Below are 17,663 nucleotides of genomic sequence, written 5' to 3'. Positions count from 1 at the left end.
AATATATGAGAAGATTGGTAAATTTCCAGAAAGACGTCTAGCCGACGGAAATTTTATTCTCAGGAAAAAAACTTCTTTCAACAATTTAGGGGGAAATAATATGGTTATAATTAATTTGCAGGGATATCATCATAAATTGAAGGACCCTCTAAATAAAAATTGAACAGGGTTTGTTCAAGTTATCTTTTTTCATGTATAAAAAAAGTATAAAATTTTAGTGATATTTTTCTTTTTCAGACATTTCCAGAGAATTCTTGCAATCCAAAAAGGGGCTACCACACAGTGAATACCCCATCTTATCATTTTTCTTTATATTATTATCTAATAGAATTGTTGAGAAATGAGAGACATTTCTCATCACCATATGATCATGATGAATGTTGATAGGATCATCCATTGAAAACTTTAGTAAGTGCTCCACATTAGATAATTTCCTTGAATGAATTGATATTTGGCCCCTTTTCTTACCCGGGCCACCTCCTTGTAGTGTAAAAAGAGTAATCAGGTTGGAAGTGATGTATTCACCCATTCTCTTTTACTTAGGACTAGCCCCTCTTATGACTACTCTTTTGCACTAGAGGGGGCTGTCCCAGGTAAAAAAAGGGGTGTATATATATCATTTCTTTAAAAGTAATACAAGGAAGCCACCATTGTGTGTGGCCATATAACTGAAATGAAATCAGGTGGGTCCCATTGTTACAACCATTGGAAAAACATTTACTACCTTGCTATGAGACTACAAATCTCCCCATCTCTTCAAACTATAACTTGACTTTCCCGCCATTTATTTCTTCAAAAAAATTAGTTATAAAACAAGATAGAATTCAAAACCTTTCCACCCCTCCCCTTCCCCTGCCATTTCTAGTTCCCTACTCCCTGAAAAAAAATACAAAACATCCTGTCAATATGATATCCATTAATCATAATTTCAATGATCAAACCCCCAAAAGCCAATCCCCACAATCTCACCCTAATCTCTCTTTCTCCCAAATATTCAAATCCATGGAAGAATTCAAACAAGAAAAATACAAAACACACTCTCATTATGACATCCAATAACCATAGTCCCAATGATCAAACCCCCAAAACCCAATCCCCACAATCTCACCCTAATCTCTCTCTTCCACATATTCAAATCCATGGCAGAATTCAAACAAGCCCACGCCCGCCTCATCGTAAGACGCTTACCCCACCCACCATCCTCCCTTCGCCCCGTCTTCTCCTTCTCCGCTCTCCATCGCTCCGGCGACATGCAATACGCCCTCCTCCTCCTTTTTCACACCCAAACTCCCCCCACGCTCTTCGCCTTCAACACCGTAATTCGAGGCCTCGCTCGTGATTCTCGTTCGGATTCTCTGTCGAATTCCGTCCTCGTATTCCAACGAATGCCCAAATTTGGCCTCACCCCCAACAATTTCACCTTCACTTTCCTCATCCATGCTAGTGCAAACTCACTTGCTTTTGGTTTAGGTGAACAGTTTCACTCGATGGTTGTTAAGAACTCCATTCTAGCTGATGTTTTTGTGCGCAATTCGATTATTCAGTTTTATTCAGTTTGTGGGAAAATGGATGATGCCCAGAGGGTATTTCATGAGAATGATGAATTGGATGTTGTGTCATGGAACTCTCTACTTAATGGGTATGTTAGGAATGGAAAGATTTCGGATGCTTTCCAAGTGTTCGAAAAAATGCCTGAAAGAAATGTAGTTTCTTGGAATAGTTTGATCACTGGACTAGTTGAATCTGGCTGTGTAGATGATGCACGCCACCTTTTCGCTGAAATGCCTCAAAGGAATCTCGTCTCATGGGCCGTGATGATTTCTGGGTATTCTCATAATGGGTGTCCAAACGAAACTTTGGTATTGTTCCGGGAAATGCAATTGTTGGATTGGAAACCAAACGCAGCGATTGTGGTGAGTGTTCTTTCTGTGTCTGCTCAGTTAGGAGCTTTAAATCATGGTAGTTGGATTCACACTTACATACTAAAAAACCATATGCACATAGATTCAATACTTTCAGCAGCTCTTATTGACATGTATGGGAAGTGTGGAAGAGGTGATCTTGCAATGCAAGTATTTCATTCATCTGAAAAGAAGGATATTTTCACTTATACAGCAGCAATTTCGGGTTTGGCGATCAATGGACATGGTGAGGAATCACTACGCATTTTTGAGCAAATGAAGGGTGAAGGTATCACCCCGGATCGCATTTCCTACATCTCAGTTTTGTGTGCTTGTAGCCATATGGGTTGGATAGAGAAGGGTTTCCACTACTTCAATTCAATGGCTGGGGTGCATGGGATTGAAGCAGAGTTAGATCATTATGCATGCATGGTAGACCTTCTTGGTCGTGCCGGTTTATTGGAAGAAGCAGAAAGGTTCATTGCATCCATGCCAATAAAACCGGATAACGTGATATGGGGGACCCTTCTTGCGTCATGTAGAATTCATGGCAATGCTGAGATGGCACAAAGGGTGGGAAATGTTCTTTTAGGATCTGATCAACATCATGATGGGCGTTATGTTCTTCTTTCTAACATTTATGCAGAGTCCCATAGGGGAAATGATGCTGAAGAAGTCAGGATGGCTATGAAAAGACAAAGAGTTAAGCGGGTCCCAGGGTGTAGTTTAATTGAGGTGGATGGCATTGTTCATGAGTTTGTTGCAGGAGATAGGTCTCATGAAAAAACGAATGAGATATATTTGGCGTGGGAAGACATTGTTAGAGAAATAAGAAAGGTTGGTTATACTGCGGAGACAAGAGGGGTTGTGTTCGATGTGGATGAAGAGGAGAAGGAAGGTCTAGTTGGGTATCACAGTGAGAAATTGGCTCTTGCGTTTGGGTTAATCAGCACGGAACCTGGATCACTGATAAGGATTGTGAAGAATCTTAGGATCTGTAGGGACTGTCACTCTGCGATTAAGCTTGTCTCGATGGTTTTTAACAGGAAAATTGCAGTTAGAGATCGTAAACAATTCCACCATTTTGAAGGGGGGTCCTGTTCCTGCATGGATTACTGGTAAAATGATAAAGAATCCAAAATAGACGACTAAAGAGGGCGAAGAAAGTAGGTGGAGGAAAGATAAAGACAGGTGATTGGATACTGTATTACTTAAATCCAGGCGCATCCTCGAAGGGCAGATCGTTAATTTCACAACAAGAAGAGAGAGGAACTTGAAAGAGGCCCAGCTCAATATCTTGATTTCAAAACCAGTCCACAGGCAGGTCTCAAGGTAGGACATAGGATGAAGTTATATAATTTGAATGATATTTAAATGAAATTATTGATTTATGCATTTAAAGGATATTCTTTTTTTTTCTTGCCTCTAGAAGTGCTAATGTTCTAGCAGAATCCTTAGCTTGAGGCGGGGTCCATGGAGAATTTTGGAGGCGAAATCTCTGACCCCATTGTAAAGATCTTTGTACATTTTTTTTTCTTTTAAATATTTCTTATCATTTCAAAGAAAAAGAATAGTTTGCTATCTTCCCGGTCTTTCCTTTCTTTCACTTTACATATCTTTTTCTTTTTATTCTTCTTACCAGAATGGATGATCCTCTTACTCATCCCATCTTCAAATGCTATCTTGAAGCCTGTTGGACCTCCATCTTGCATATTAATCAGCTTAATACTATGATATGGATTATTCTTCTGTGGGAAATGAGATCTATCTGAGAGATATACTTGTACAATCAGTTAAAAGTGTCTGTTCTGCTAAATGTGATGTATCCATCACAGTTCCTACATTTTTTCAATTTATCTATTGTTGCTTGAGTTTTTGGGTGCTAATTGTACAAAAATTTAGCAGCTCAATCAGAAAGCAAGGAATTACTGTACATTGGTGGGTATAATCCCATGTTCATGCATTAACAAAACAAACTCCTGAACCGAAAATTTGAGTAAATAACAAATTCAACTCTTACGACATATCTGTACTGGTAATTAGTACCCAGGGATAACTAAGATGCCTTCCAGAAATGAACTGAAAGATGGTTTTTCTCTTCTTCTTGGACCTGGTTTGGCACTCATGCTCCCCTATGTGTGATTATCTTCACATCACTTGCTCACACTGATTTTCTGGTTATCAAGAACAAGGGACTGTTTTTTTTTTTTTTTTTTTTTCTGAATGGTAGGAACAAGGGACTGTTGATGGTACTAAAGCTTGCATACTTGGTGGAATAGGATGTAACATTTATGTTTGGTGCTGAAATTTGGATGTGGAGGTGGGGCAAGTAATTCCACGGTTCTTAACTAGCGGGATGAGGGATTGCACCACGTCTGTCATGAGGGGTCGATAATCCGCTTCTGATTGTACACACACAGCAGCAATGGCAGCTACCTGTTAACACACAAAAGGAATGTGAAAAAGAATTCGATGTTTGGGATGATGACAATATTAGTGAACTCACCTGAATTAGCTCTTTCTTTGAATATTGGCCCTTTAGAGCTAGATCCACCATTTCCATAACTTTCTCTCTATTTGTCAACCTTGGAAGAGCCTGAGATATCAAACAATGGTCCTCATTTTCAAACTTAAAAGTTTCAGGCCGTATCTAATAACCTGATGGGAGAGAAGGCAGACATTCTTCCTAATTTTCTGACAATAGCAGATATTTTTACGACATGGTTGCTCTTAATAGGTTTATAACGGAATGGGAGTATGCACTTGTCAATTTTAAGGCCATAGGGAGATCTTTTCTGTTTTGAGAATATGGAGATTTATGTAGTCCATCTCCTTACAAGAGTAGCATGGCAAACCACTTTCGATAGTCTAGTCCTGTCTTGGTAATCATAAACAGGATGACCATTGCACAAGGAGAAACAATAGTATCACCAACAACTTCTCAAGTGGAGAGTGGTGTGGTTTCTGTGGCCCTTTTTTTCTTTTTTCTTGGGTATGGACTATGGAGGATCTTCCAGCTGAGGTATGGACTATGGATAACTCCATTCCTTTTGGCTTCTCATGATCTGCTGTATATAACTCTGGATGTTCCATCATGTGCACCATGTTTTTCAATTGTTCTAATGATGCATAAAATGTTTTATAAGCGGGTTAAGCCAATTAAACACCATTGCCAGCTTAAAAGGGTGCTTAAATAAATTCAGAAAAATTGAGCTGAGTTTTGATTACTAACCCACGAGACTAGGACATGTTCTCCAGGAGGCCTTGTGCTGTCGATGGGTACACGACCTGTTAGAAGCTCTAGAAGAACCACCCCGTAACTATAAACATCCGATTTTGTGGTCAGCTTTCCTGTTGACACATACCTACATCAACAGATTTACCTCCCTTAGGTCTATTTTCTCATCCCAAAATATATCAAATTAGGGGTGTAAATGAGCCGAGCCGAGCTTGGTCCGGCTCAGCTCGGCTCGGCTCGTTAAGGGCAAAACTTGGGCTCGGCTCCGGCTCGAACCAGGCTCGGGCTCGGGATCGAACCAGGCTCGAGCTCGGCCAGGCTCGCGAGCCTTAACAAGCTTGTTAGTGGACCTAGAATCAGTCTGATCTGTTTAATTTTTTTTAATTTTTTCCCATAAATTGGAGCTCAATAATCAATTTTGGACTCACAAATGGTTTTCAAAATTCAACAAACAATGACTCAATGAGATATTTCATATTTAGGATGTCTTTTGATTAGAATCATACAATTATACAAATAGACAAAATCCTGAATAAAGACAAAATCCCAAATTAATTTTGATACTTTTAGTGGAAAATCAGAAACTTTTTTTAATGTAAACTTGGAAAGCCAATGGAAAGTTGGAAACCTCTTAATTAAATTAAAAATTTCTCAAATTACTAAACTAATAGTCTAATATAGTAATATCTAATTATCTATGGTTTTAGACTTTTAGCCCTAAACGAGCTTTTACGAGCCGAGCCGAGCCGGGCCTAACTCTGGCTCGGCTCGTTAAGGATTCGAGCCGAGCTTGAACCGAGCCCTTAACGAGCCGAGCCCGAGCCAAAATTGACACCCTTATATCAAATAGACAGCCATCGACATGCTTTTTTTTCCTCATCAAATCAATGCAAAAAATTTCTTCTTTAAAGCCCTGAATATATCAGATAGACGGTCATCAACATGCTGTGTTTTTTCTTCAAATTAATGCAATAGTTTTCTTCTTTAAACCCATGATAAAACAGAACAACTTTGCAGCCATCAAATTCTCAAGCAAGACTACTTGATCGATGAAGATGGAAAGAAAAGAAAAACAGAAATATTCACAAATTATCCATTTTATTTATTCACCCACCACTGATATTCTAGACACCTCTATTTAAACCACTGTTTATAAATTCCCCGAGTAAATCATCGACCCACCCTAATCGTCTCTGTTTTACTTTGGCTGAGTTCTCATCCAACTCTATTTTTGCTCTACTAAATCAAAAGTTGACATTGTCAGTCGCTGACTCGCCCGAGTAGACCCCATTTTACCTTGGCTGAATTCTTATCCTGGTCCTATTTTTTAAACACCGGTTCAAACTAACCTGCTTCCACTCTTAGAAAATAGAAAACCCTGTTGAGACTTGAAGGCTAAGAACATAACAGAGAACATGACCTTGGATAAGATAGAATGGAAGAAAATGATCCACGTAGAAGAACCCAACTAGATCCGGGATTAGAGCCGGGTAGATTCCTTTCACCTTCTTTATGAAATTTTTCTAAAGGATTCATTTTAGCCGACCCCAACTAGTTTGGGACAAAGGCTTTGCTGAGTTGAGTTGAGCAGCTAGCTTGATAAATGTAATAAACTGATTTTTTTTTTCAAATTTTAGTATTTGTATTCTTTCCAAATGATTTTTTTATTTATTTCAGTGCTTTGCTGATTTTCACCGTATACACATTTTCTATATATTTATGGTTGAGAGTGAATTATGTACTAAGGCTTCTTTATAATTTGAATCCTAGTTTCAAAACTCCCTTGTGTCATTGTGGACTCCCCCGAACCGACTCTCTTTTAGCTTGGCCACATTCTTGTCTGAGTTCGCGTTTTGCCCTACAAAGTCAATTAAAACTCCTTTGACTCTCTCGAGTTATAACCGAATCAACCGAGTACTCAACCACATCAATTGAGTACTCGACCACATTGTGCCGATTCAACTAGGATTTGCTTTGGCCATTCTTTGACCCACATTAGCATTTTGAAATACCGATTTGAATTACTTAACATGCATATAGGTGACAGATTGTGCAATGTGTACATGGTTTTTATAATAATTAAGAAAGACCGAGCATGGGGCTGAATTCCGATCCAACAAAGATTAAGAAATATCAAATTTAACTGAGTATTTCTGTCTTTTTGTTGATGACATAGTATTAATTGACGAAACCAAAGCAGGAGTTAATCCTAAGTTAGAGTTATGGAGAACTACTTTGGAATCCAAAGGTTTTAGATTGAGCAGGACTAAGATAGAGTATATGAAGTGCAACTTTAGTAATGTAAGGAGGCGGGGTGACGATGTAGTAAATATGACTGGACAGGAGGTACCTAAGAGGGATATCTTTCGCTATCTTGGTTTAATCCTACATAAGGAAGGAGAGATTGAAGAGGATGTTAACCACAGAATAAGAGCAAGTTGGTTGAAGCAGAAGCATGCTTCAAGAGTTCTGTGCGATCGTAAAACACCTACCAAGTTGAAGGGAAAGTTTTATAAGACAGCTGTGAGGCCAGCCATGTTGGGCCACCAAGAAGCAGCTGTGGACCCCGATCCGGAGAGGACGAGTGCGGCGAGGGACGCGAGGTCCCCACAGCAATCCTCTAAGATCTCCACAATGTGAAGGAGAGCTCTGCCAAGGAACTCTCGAAACGGATGCCACCCTCACAGCATAGCACGAGTGGCGATACAAAACGAATGAGATACATCCTGATCAGGAGCCAGGGCTCGAAACCGAGATGTACCTAAAAAGAACTCAGAGTCGCCATCCAAGGAAAGTGGGCCAAGGATCCCATACTATGCTCTGTTGCAACGGATAACCAGAGATATAAAATAGGGTTCGTGCCTGATGACGAATGGGGAAGGGATTAGGCGCCCCCAATTCGCCCAAGTGCAAGCACCTGGTCTCTTATGCCATTTTCATTAACTCCAAAGAAGTTTGGGTAAAAATCATATGAAATGGGAACAATCCTCAGGAATCGTCTACCTAAGCATGCATTTCCTGAGAATGAAGAAATAAACACATAAAATGAAAATGTGTCACCTAAGCAAAGCTAGGTTATGGGTGACATGCCTAACTCTAATGCAAGACTGGACTCGGACCAGAATGGCCATCCATCCTAGCTGCACTACGTATCCCGGCCTCGGGAAGAATCGGAGCCCACGTAGTTCGATGCCCTATTCTAAATTATGATGCCTAAGACATCTAGCCCTCTATCCTAGACTCGATCTAAAAGACCGAACCAGTTATTAAAGCTTCTTGTATGATTATTAAAATTCCAGTGAATTGTGGATTTTAGGACACCCTATATGCCCTAACTAATGCAAGTTGATTAGCCTTAGGCTAATGCAGGTGGTTCCTACAATCCTATGTGTAACTAGGCTGTGCAACCTAATGAAAACCACGGGCTGACTATATGCCTAGTCTAGCCATCGGTTCGACTAAATGTCTAACCGATCGACTCGAGGCCTCCTAACTCTAGGGACACTCACACGACAGGACATACCATATCAATACAAATCAAGACAAACTCCTAACTCTAGAACACAACCTAAACAGCTAGGACATACTCCTAACTCTAGAGGAAGATCTTTTTGAAAATGGTTTGAATATTTTTGTAACTTTGAAAGATTTAAAATTTTTATTTTTAAAGGTTTGGCTGGACTTGGGATGTGGATCCCAAGCTGCACTACGTACCTCGTGGAAGAGGATCAAGCCAACGTAGTTCGAAACAAACTCTCCTAATTACTGATTCTAAAACACTCAACACTTTAGGCTTTTTAAGGTTTTTCAGTTGTTTTTCATATTTTTAAAGTTTTTCAAAAGTTTTTAAAGTAAAGAGTTTTCACCCTTTTGGTCAAAGACCTAAGGGAAAACACAAAGCAAAACCCTAGGACCAAACCTTAGGGCAAATAGGGGAAACCCCTAAACAAGGCAAACTAGACTATCGATGACAACAAAAATGATCTATGATCTCAAAAAGCAAAGCTATAATGAGACTGGGCTAGTCTCCAAAGAAGAAGAAATGACAACAAGACTATGGAGAAACTCCTTACTAACAGCACTCAAGAAGACAAATGAGCCACAGGCTCTCTAATACTACAACTTAAAGGAGGAATGAGTCAAAGACTCCCAAATAACACCAACGGAAGAACCAACGAGTCAAAGACTCCCTGGTAATATCACAAAAGAACAAATGAGTCAAAGACTCTCTAATGATACCAACTAAGAAAACGAAGTGAGTCAAAGACTCTCGAAAAGAAATGGAAACACGAGTCAAAGACTCCAACAATACCAACTAAAAGATAAATGAGTCAAAGACTCTCTAAAAGAAAAGAAACACGAGTCAAAGACTCCACTAACACCAACTAAAGGATAAATGAGTCAAAGACTCTCTAAAAGAGATGAAAACACGAGTCAAAGACTCCACTAACACCAACTAAAGGATATATGAGTCAAAGACTCTCTAAAGGAAAAGAAAACACGAGTCAAAGACTCCACTGACAACAGCTAAAGACAGATGAGTCAAAAGACTCTCTAAAAGATATGGAAACGCGATCGAATCATATAATAGAAGATTGAAAATCTGTGATCAAGATGAGATGAGATAGCATAAGATTGCTTTCAACGGATGGATCATGAATGACTAATCCTATGAGATCTTTGGAAATGAATGGGATTTACATCCTAACCCCAAAGGAAAAGTTTTTTAATCTTCACACATTTTATCAGTGTTACCTGAAGGCATCAACCCTAACCCTAATCTAGCGGAGTGGAGAAAGGATCTCGACTCATGACTTTGTTTGTGTACCTAGGACCGATCGTAGCCATTGGAAGATGGACTACGGCCTAATCTAGACACAAATGGGTAGGATATCCTAAACTAGGCTCACACACGTGATGCACATGTGTTCGTATACTACATGCATGTGTGGGTTAATCTAGGGGTAAGGCCAAGAGTTCCCTTAGCGCGAATCCATGTTCGATATACTGTACCAGTGTCCGGCGTATCAGTACGTGAACAAGAGATCCGTTTACGTACCATAAAGGTACTAGGCTAAGGGTGGAATGCTTCTCTAGCACAGAGGCACCAGGTGATGAAATCCCAGTCAACCATGCTAGATAACACTCCGGGTTCCTAAAATAGGACGTGTGTGCATGTGAGATGCAGGGGTTTAGATGCAAGTGATGTAAGTGTGTGCAATAAGTTCGCGCAATCTATGATGCCTTCAGGTTTTGTTAGATTAAGTTTGAGTAAATGTGATGAGAAAATAAAACATACAAACTAATCACAGCATCAGGATTTTACAAAGGAAATCAGTGATTCCTAAGGTTTCTATTTTGATAATTTAATGATTGAATATGTGATGGAATATTATGATCTGGAAAATTTTAAAACAATTTGATTTTAATTCAATTTACTCAAGGATTTTAAAAGGTTTCAATTCAGATTGTAGATTTACACATCAACATATAACAAATCTTTTCAGAACAAGATGAAATTTTTACAGTAACGTCTCCTTAATTATATAAGATTATAATAAAAATTTCATAGATTTTAAATGTGGTTTGCTATTAGTTTTTCAATGTTGAAAGTTTCTGTCCAGATTGTGAATTAACACAGTAACGTATAGCAAATCAATTCAAAACAATATGAAATTTCTATAGTATGTTTATTACAATAAGAAAGGATTACTGTAAAAATGATTTACTATTAATTTACGATTTTAAACACATAGTAAATCAAATCCAAATCAGTTTAAACTTTATGAAAACATGTAATTCCAGTAGTAATTATCAAACAAATATTTTCAGAAGTTTTCATTGCAATTTACTATTTTTATCAGATTTAATACAGCATGCATGATTTTACGTAAAAAATCATAAACAAATATCCAACAGAAACCAAAAATCTTGAAAAATTCACGGGAGATTAGATTAGATTTAATTTGCATCTCATCCAAATTTCACTTTTGAAAACATTATAGAGTTTTTGAAAATTGGTTTTTTCCAAAAATACCCCTAGAGTTAAATGAATTTTTAAACCCTTTAAATCAAATCAAGAATTCATAAAGAAATTCGTACTAATTCAAAATCTTACAATTATATTATGTTTAAATTTTCATTGATTTTGGATCTATGTTGACATCTTCTTAAATTCAATCTTTAGAATTTTACCCCTTTGAGGGTAAAGTTCAAAAGGTCAAATTACGGTCAAAACGAAGTCAAAATTCTTCGAAATTCCAGATTTCTACACTTCTTAATGTTCAAAACACTCAGAGATTGAAAAAAACATATTTTGAATAACAATAAGAAAAAATAAAAATAAATCACAAATTCAATCCTAGCATGCTTCTAGTTTAAGATATATGAAAGAGGGTTTTGGAATACCAACCTTGCTAGCTCTCCTTGTCTCTAGGGTAAGTAATCCTCGGATATACGCTTTGTCTTACCCTTTCAATTAGCAAAGAAAACCCCCAAAAAAAATGTTGCCGCCGATCCGTTCCGCCGTCTTCACTTTCTCTTAGAGGGAAGGATTGGGAGGTGATTGGGAGAGATAATGGAAGAAGAATATAGGGAAAGGGATTGGAGGGAGTGATTGGAAGAGATAATGGAAGAGAAAAAGATAATGGAAGATAAATCTCTCATTTTCTCCTCTTTTTTATGGATGGGAAGGAAGATATATATAGGGAGAGAAAGAGAGAGAGAGAGATGTGTTGGTGGAGAGCTCATCATGTTGTCCCTCTTAGTGGAGAATCCATCATCATTCTTCTTAGTGGAGGGCCCATCATGTTTCTTAGTGGAGAATCCATCATCATTCTTCTTAGTGGAGGGCCCATCATGTTTCTTAGTGGAGAATCCATCATCATTCTTCTTAGTGGAGGGCCCATCATGTTTCTTAGTGGAGAATCCATCATTATTGTTCTTAGTGGAGGGCCCATCATGTTTCTTTAGTGGAGAATCCATCATTATTGTTCTTCATAAGAGGCCTCACAAGAGGCCCTACTGAGGCCCCACAATGTGGGCCCTCGGTTGATTCGAATTTTAAACAAATGTTCAATGCGGGCCCACCAAACGGGTCCAAATTCTCCCTCGCTTGGATTCTTATGAATAATCTCTCTCAACCTCTCACGGAAAAATGCGAAACATGGCGGAAATGATCGGATGGGGTTTCTCCCAAGCATAGCGAACTTGGGTCCGGTCAAAATGGGGTGTCTACAGATGCCCCTCTTTGGCAGAGCGTGTGTAACACGCGAATGGCAAAGCTGAACAGACGACACATTTTGACTGACCCGAAACCAAAACAAAGCAAATTTTTGGGTTTTCAGTTTTAAAACGATATTCACAAAGATAAAACTCTACTAACAATAGGGAGATAGTCTCTCACCGACTCTTAACTCGGCAACTAAGACATCTCAAAGAGATAGTCTCTCCCTAATACTCATGACTCGACTAATTAATAAAAAACGAACGAACGATTACAAAAACACAAACATTTTTTCTTTTTCTTTTTTTTTATATATCAGGCTAAGCCAAAGTAAACATAACAATTGCTCCAAGAGCACCAACCAAAGAAACAAGTTAATCACTTCAATCACTCAAAGAGCTTCCATTTTCTTTTTTAATTTTTTAGAAACCACATTGCAATTTGTCCAAGACAAGTATAATTTGAAACACTCAAAGAGTTTTTTTTTTTTTTTTTTTTTTTTTTTTTTTTTTTTTTTTTTTTAGAAACCTACAAAAATAGGCCAAAGACCAATGTATCAAAACTCGTCCAAAACAAGTTCAAAATCAAACACTCAAAAAATTATTTTTTTTTTTTTTTAAAATCATGCCGATCAGTCAAAGACTCGACCAATTACTAGGGTAATCGAATATTCGAGCTAAACTCAAACTTCTAATACCCGAGGCGAGACTAAGTCTCAAGCCTAGCGATAGTTATACAGATCATTGCTGAAAATAAATCTGTGTAACTACCGAGTAACTCTGACTCCTCTCTTTCAAGGTAGCGAATCACTCCGGATCACGCGGTTCTGCTAAACAGTTCCACGTAAATCCAAATTCGTAGGTCCTGCTAAACAGTCCCCTACAAACCTCTTCGCAGATACACATGACTCCTAACACGTTAGGAAGCTGCACATTGCGGAACGATGATTAGGTAAGTTACCACTTGACATTACATTACTAATCATCTGGGTACTAAATACCCGAGGCGAGACTGAGTCTCAAGCCTAGCGATAGTTATACAGATCATTGATGAAAATAAATCTGTTTAACTATCCGAGTAATTCTGACTCCTCTCTTTCAAGGTAGCGAATCACTCCGGATCATGCGGTTCTGCTAAACAGTTCCACATAAACCCAAATTCGTAGGTCCTGCTAAACAGTCCCCTACAAACCTCTTCGCAGATATACATGACTCCTAACACGTTAGGAAGCTGCACATTGCGGAACGATGATTAGGTAAGTCACTACTTAACATTACAATACTAATCATCAGGGTCCTAAATACCCGGGAGAAGGAAGAAAAGATCAATCCTTGTAACACAGGATCAGAAATTTTCCACAATTAAAACCTTTAAAAAGACCAAGCCGTGTAACACGAGTTCGGTAATTTTTCCTTGTAAAACATCTTTGAAAACAGGTTAAAGGAACCACCAGATAGTGCAACACTAAATCCGATGATTTCTTATTCTATTAAAACACTCTTCAAAACACTTTGAAGAAAAGACCAGACCATGTAACACATATTCTGGTAACCTCTATCTTTATTAAGAAACTCCTCAGAACAAAAGAAGAAAGACCAGATCATGAAACACGGAATCTGCTAATTTCTATCTTTATTAAAAATCTTTCAAAATTCGAGTATCTTGAAAGAATTTTTGAAGGTCAAACCTTTTTTTTTTTTTTTTTTTTTTTTTTTTTTTTTTTTTAAAACGCAAAGCATTTTACTGAAATTTAAAAATCTCTGGAGTGAATTCTAGACTCCACTGGGATAAAGATTTTTCAAAGAAATTCAACTCCAAAGGAAAATACCCTGACTAAGAAGCTCAATATAAAGAGTGTTCGAACTTCTCTAGTCTCTATTTTATACAAAAATTTATTTCAAATCTCAATGATTACTTGACATCTTTTATGACATAAGTCATAAAAGATGCCCCTAGTATGATTACTTCCATGAAAAAATTCATTAGAGAGCAACAAAAAAAGGAATGGGCCAAAGGCTGAACATTTGAGATTACAACAAATTTTTTCTGATAAACACCTGGGTTTACAAGGTTTTTCATAGGCACCAGAAACTTGTTATGCTCAAAATTTTCTCATCTCTGCCATCTGCTGATACCGGAACTGAGCTAAAAGCTTGTCGATCTCTGAACACTGCTCTGCTTTACATTATCCACATGAACTGCAAATTTTCTACTTCTCTGAGTCTCTAAGTCTTTATCACCCCGGCTTTGGGAAGAATACTGACTAAACAGGACTCTGGAAATTGACTTTGATTCGACAACAAACTGAGTTTGACAGACAATGACCAAAGACTTTGACGAGTTTTAAACAAGACTTTAAAAGAGAATGAATCTGCTTCTTAAATTGATAAACATTTTTATTTTTTTTTCAAAAATGGTTAAAGTCCACCACTCTTTAGAGTTTTTTTTTTTTTTTTTTTTTAAATATCATGTTTAAAGATGTTTCAACCTCTTTTCAAGATCTCCATCATGGTTATTATCCCTTCAGATTACTTAGTTTCAATCTCCTGACTCAAAGAGTAACCAAAGAAGCTCTGATGACACTTATTAACTGGCTTTCAGATAGCTCTGTCCTTCATGAAGTCTTGCCGTGACCAAATCGCCCTTTTGGGTTTTCGATTTAGCGGACCGCATGCCTTAATTTTTGCCTGGACTGTCTGCCCTTGCAGATTTTCCATCCAGCAGGCTCAATACCTTGATTTTTGCCTAAACTGCCCTTTCAGGTTTTCAGCTTAGCGGATTTAAGACTCCATCATTCTTTTCTTTTCTTTTTTTTCTTTTTTCTTTTTTTTTTCTTTTTTTTTTTTTTTACAAACCTGGGCCTAAATACATCAGGAGGACTTTCAGGTAGGCTGAATATCTAAGGTTCTAAGGATTTGGACCGAATCTGGTCTAGCCAGACTACCTACGTACCCCAAAATGGAGGATCAGGTCCTAACGTAGTTCAAACTACTTTTTTTTTTATTTTTTTTATATATATATAAAAAAAATGCCCCTGGTTTGGGTTTATCAAAGAAACAAATTATTTTATAAGCCCAAAGGGTTTGCAAAACGGTTTAAAATATTTAGGCTGTTTGGCTCAAAGCTCAGATCAATCAAAGACGGCCTCTTAGTGTATTTAAGCATAGTACTTCTTTAACTGATCCAGGTTTGTAGGTTCATTTAATTTTTCTCCATTTTCGTTGAGGAGTCTTACGGCTTTTCCAGGCAGGACTTCATCGACGATGTAAGGACCAGACCAGTTTGGCCTGAATTTCCCTCGGGGATCAAATACCGGTGCTCTGTAAGACTTCAAAACAAGATTTCCAGGCTTCAAATCTCGAACACGGACTTTCTTGTTGAAAGCTCTCTCAATCCGCCTCTGATATCCTTGAATATGGTACAAGGCTCTCAATCTCTTCTCATCTATCATCTGCAGCTCATCATACCTGGCTCTAGCCCAATCAGACTCTGGTAAGTCAGCTTCCATCATCACTCTCAAAGAGGAAATTCTAAGCTCAACAGGGAGGACTGCCTCCATTCCATACACCAAAGAATACGGAGTTACACCTGTTGAAGATCTGATTGATGTCCGATAAGCCCATAAGGCATATGGAAGCTTATTCGACCAATCTTTATAGGTCTCAGTCATCTTACTGATAATGATTTTGACATTCTTATTTGCCGCCTCTACAGCCCCATTTGTTTGAGGTCTGTAAGGAGATGACTTGTGATGTTTAATCTTGAATTCTTCACACAGGTGTAACACCTCTTTCTTGAAATGCGACCCATTATCTGAAATCAGCTCGTGAGGCACTCCATATCTGCAAATAATATTGGCACGAATGAACTTCGCAACTGTGCTCGAAGTAATGGAAGCATACGAAGCGGCTTCAATCCATTTTGTAAAATAATCAATTGCGACCAGAATGTACTCATGACCGCTCGAAGACTTTGGATAAACTTTCCCAATTATATCAATTCCCCATACTGAAAATGGCCATGGAGAAGTCATAGAGTGCAACACCGAAGGAGGAACGTGAATAAGATTTGCATAGACTTGACACTTATGGCATTTCTTCACAAATGCGAAGCAATCTGTTTCCATTGTGGGCCAATAGAATCCGAGTCTCAAAATCTTTCTTGACAACATTTTTCCATTCATGTGAGGTCCACAAACTCCTTCATGGGTCTGCTCAATAAGCTCTGCAGCTTTATCTTCATCAACACAAAGAAGCTGTATACCATCAAATGACCTTCTGTACAGCTCTTCTCCGCAAATAATAAAGTTGGCAGCCAACTTCTGAAGCGTCTTCCTCTCTTTGCTTGAAGCTTCTGGGGGATGTCCTTTACCAGCAATAAGATTTCTGACATCTGTATACCAAGGCTTCCCATCTGGACACCTGGCTGAGATCTCTATAGCATTCACATGCGAAGGAGCCCACTGAAGTCTGACAACTAGCGGCTGAACCTCCATTGATACAGAAATGTCTAACATCGAGGCCAAAGTAGCCAAAGCGTCAGCAAAATGATTTCTGGTCCTTGACAAGTGAGTGAACGTAATGTTCTTGAACTTTCTGACCAAAGATTCCAAATAAGTGTTATAAGGGATCAATTTATCTTCTCGAGTTTTCCATTGCCCATTAATTTGGCAAATGATCAAAATAGAATCCCCAAACACATCAATATCCTGAATCTCCAAAGCTAAGGCTGCCTCTAACCCGGCGATGCAAGCTTCATACTCAGCCATATTGTTGGTGCACTCAAACTGCAACTTGATAGAGACAGGAATATATTCTTTCCGAGGGGATATAAGTACAGCTCCTACTCCTTGTCCTCGACTGTTTACAGCTCCATCAAAATACATAAGCCACTTAGTATTCGAAGCTTCTTCTTTAATATCCATGATCTCTTCGTCAGGGAAGTCTGCCTTCAGAAAAGCGTTCTCTTCAATGGGTGCATCAGCCAACTGTTCAGCAACGACACGCCCTTTAATTGATTTCTGAGTGACATAAGTGATGTCAAACTCAGACAATAACAACAACCATCTTGCGGTTCGTCCTGTAAGGGCGGGTTTCTCAAACAAGTATTTTAGCGGATCCATCCGCGAAAGCAAAAAGATCTTGCTTGAAAGCAAATAATGTCTAAGCCTCTGGGTAGCCCAAACTAATGCTAGACACGTCTTTTCCAAAACTGTGTACTTTAATTCGTATTCCAGCATCTTCTTACTGATGTAGTAAATGGGCTTCTCCCGTTTAGACTCTGAATCTTGCTGAGCAAG

The 17,663-nt window shown here is 38.4% G+C and overlaps 1 protein-coding gene and 1 pseudogene across 6 annotated transcripts in view; one reads left to right on the top strand and one right to left on the bottom strand.

The window, feature by feature from the left end:
• The first annotated feature begins 688 nt into the window (after positions 1–688).
• LOC143864924 (pentatricopeptide repeat-containing protein At3g62890 pseudogene) lies at positions 689–3,920 on the top strand (annotated as a pseudogene). Of its 5 annotated transcripts, none has more exons than XR_013241601.1 (3): positions 689–3,233; positions 3,360–3,410; positions 3,544–3,920. The product of XR_013241601.1 is annotated as a pentatricopeptide repeat-containing protein At3g62890 pseudogene, transcript variant X3 (transcript). The 5 variants fall into 5 exon arrangements; XR_013241702.1 differs by having other exon boundaries at positions 3,351–3,410; XR_013241533.1 differs by having other exon boundaries at positions 3,331–3,410.
• Positions 3,814–17,663, bottom strand: part of LOC143865441 (putative serine/threonine-protein kinase PBL7) — a 26,754-nt gene continuing 12,904 nt past the window's right edge. Inside the window, exons 4-6 of the mRNA XM_077375824.1 lie at positions 5,134–5,266; positions 4,408–4,497; positions 3,814–4,337 (exon numbers count right to left, since the gene is read on the bottom strand). Of these exons, the coding sequence (XP_077231939.1) occupies positions 4,191–4,337; positions 4,408–4,497; positions 5,134–5,266 (370 nt within the window). The 3' untranslated portion in view covers positions 3,814–4,190. The remainder of the gene's footprint in view (positions 4,338–4,407; positions 4,498–5,133; positions 5,267–17,663) is intronic.

Source organism: Tasmannia lanceolata, unplaced genomic scaffold (genome assembly GCF_043159265.1).
Source record: "Tasmannia lanceolata isolate RefF3 unplaced genomic scaffold, GAP_Taslan_0.1 ptg000002l, whole genome shotgun sequence".
Lineage (NCBI taxonomy): Eukaryota > Viridiplantae > Streptophyta > Magnoliopsida > Canellales > Winteraceae > Tasmannia > Tasmannia lanceolata.
The sequence above is the reverse complement of the archived record's forward strand: the minus strand, read 5'-3'. Positions and strand labels throughout refer to the sequence as shown.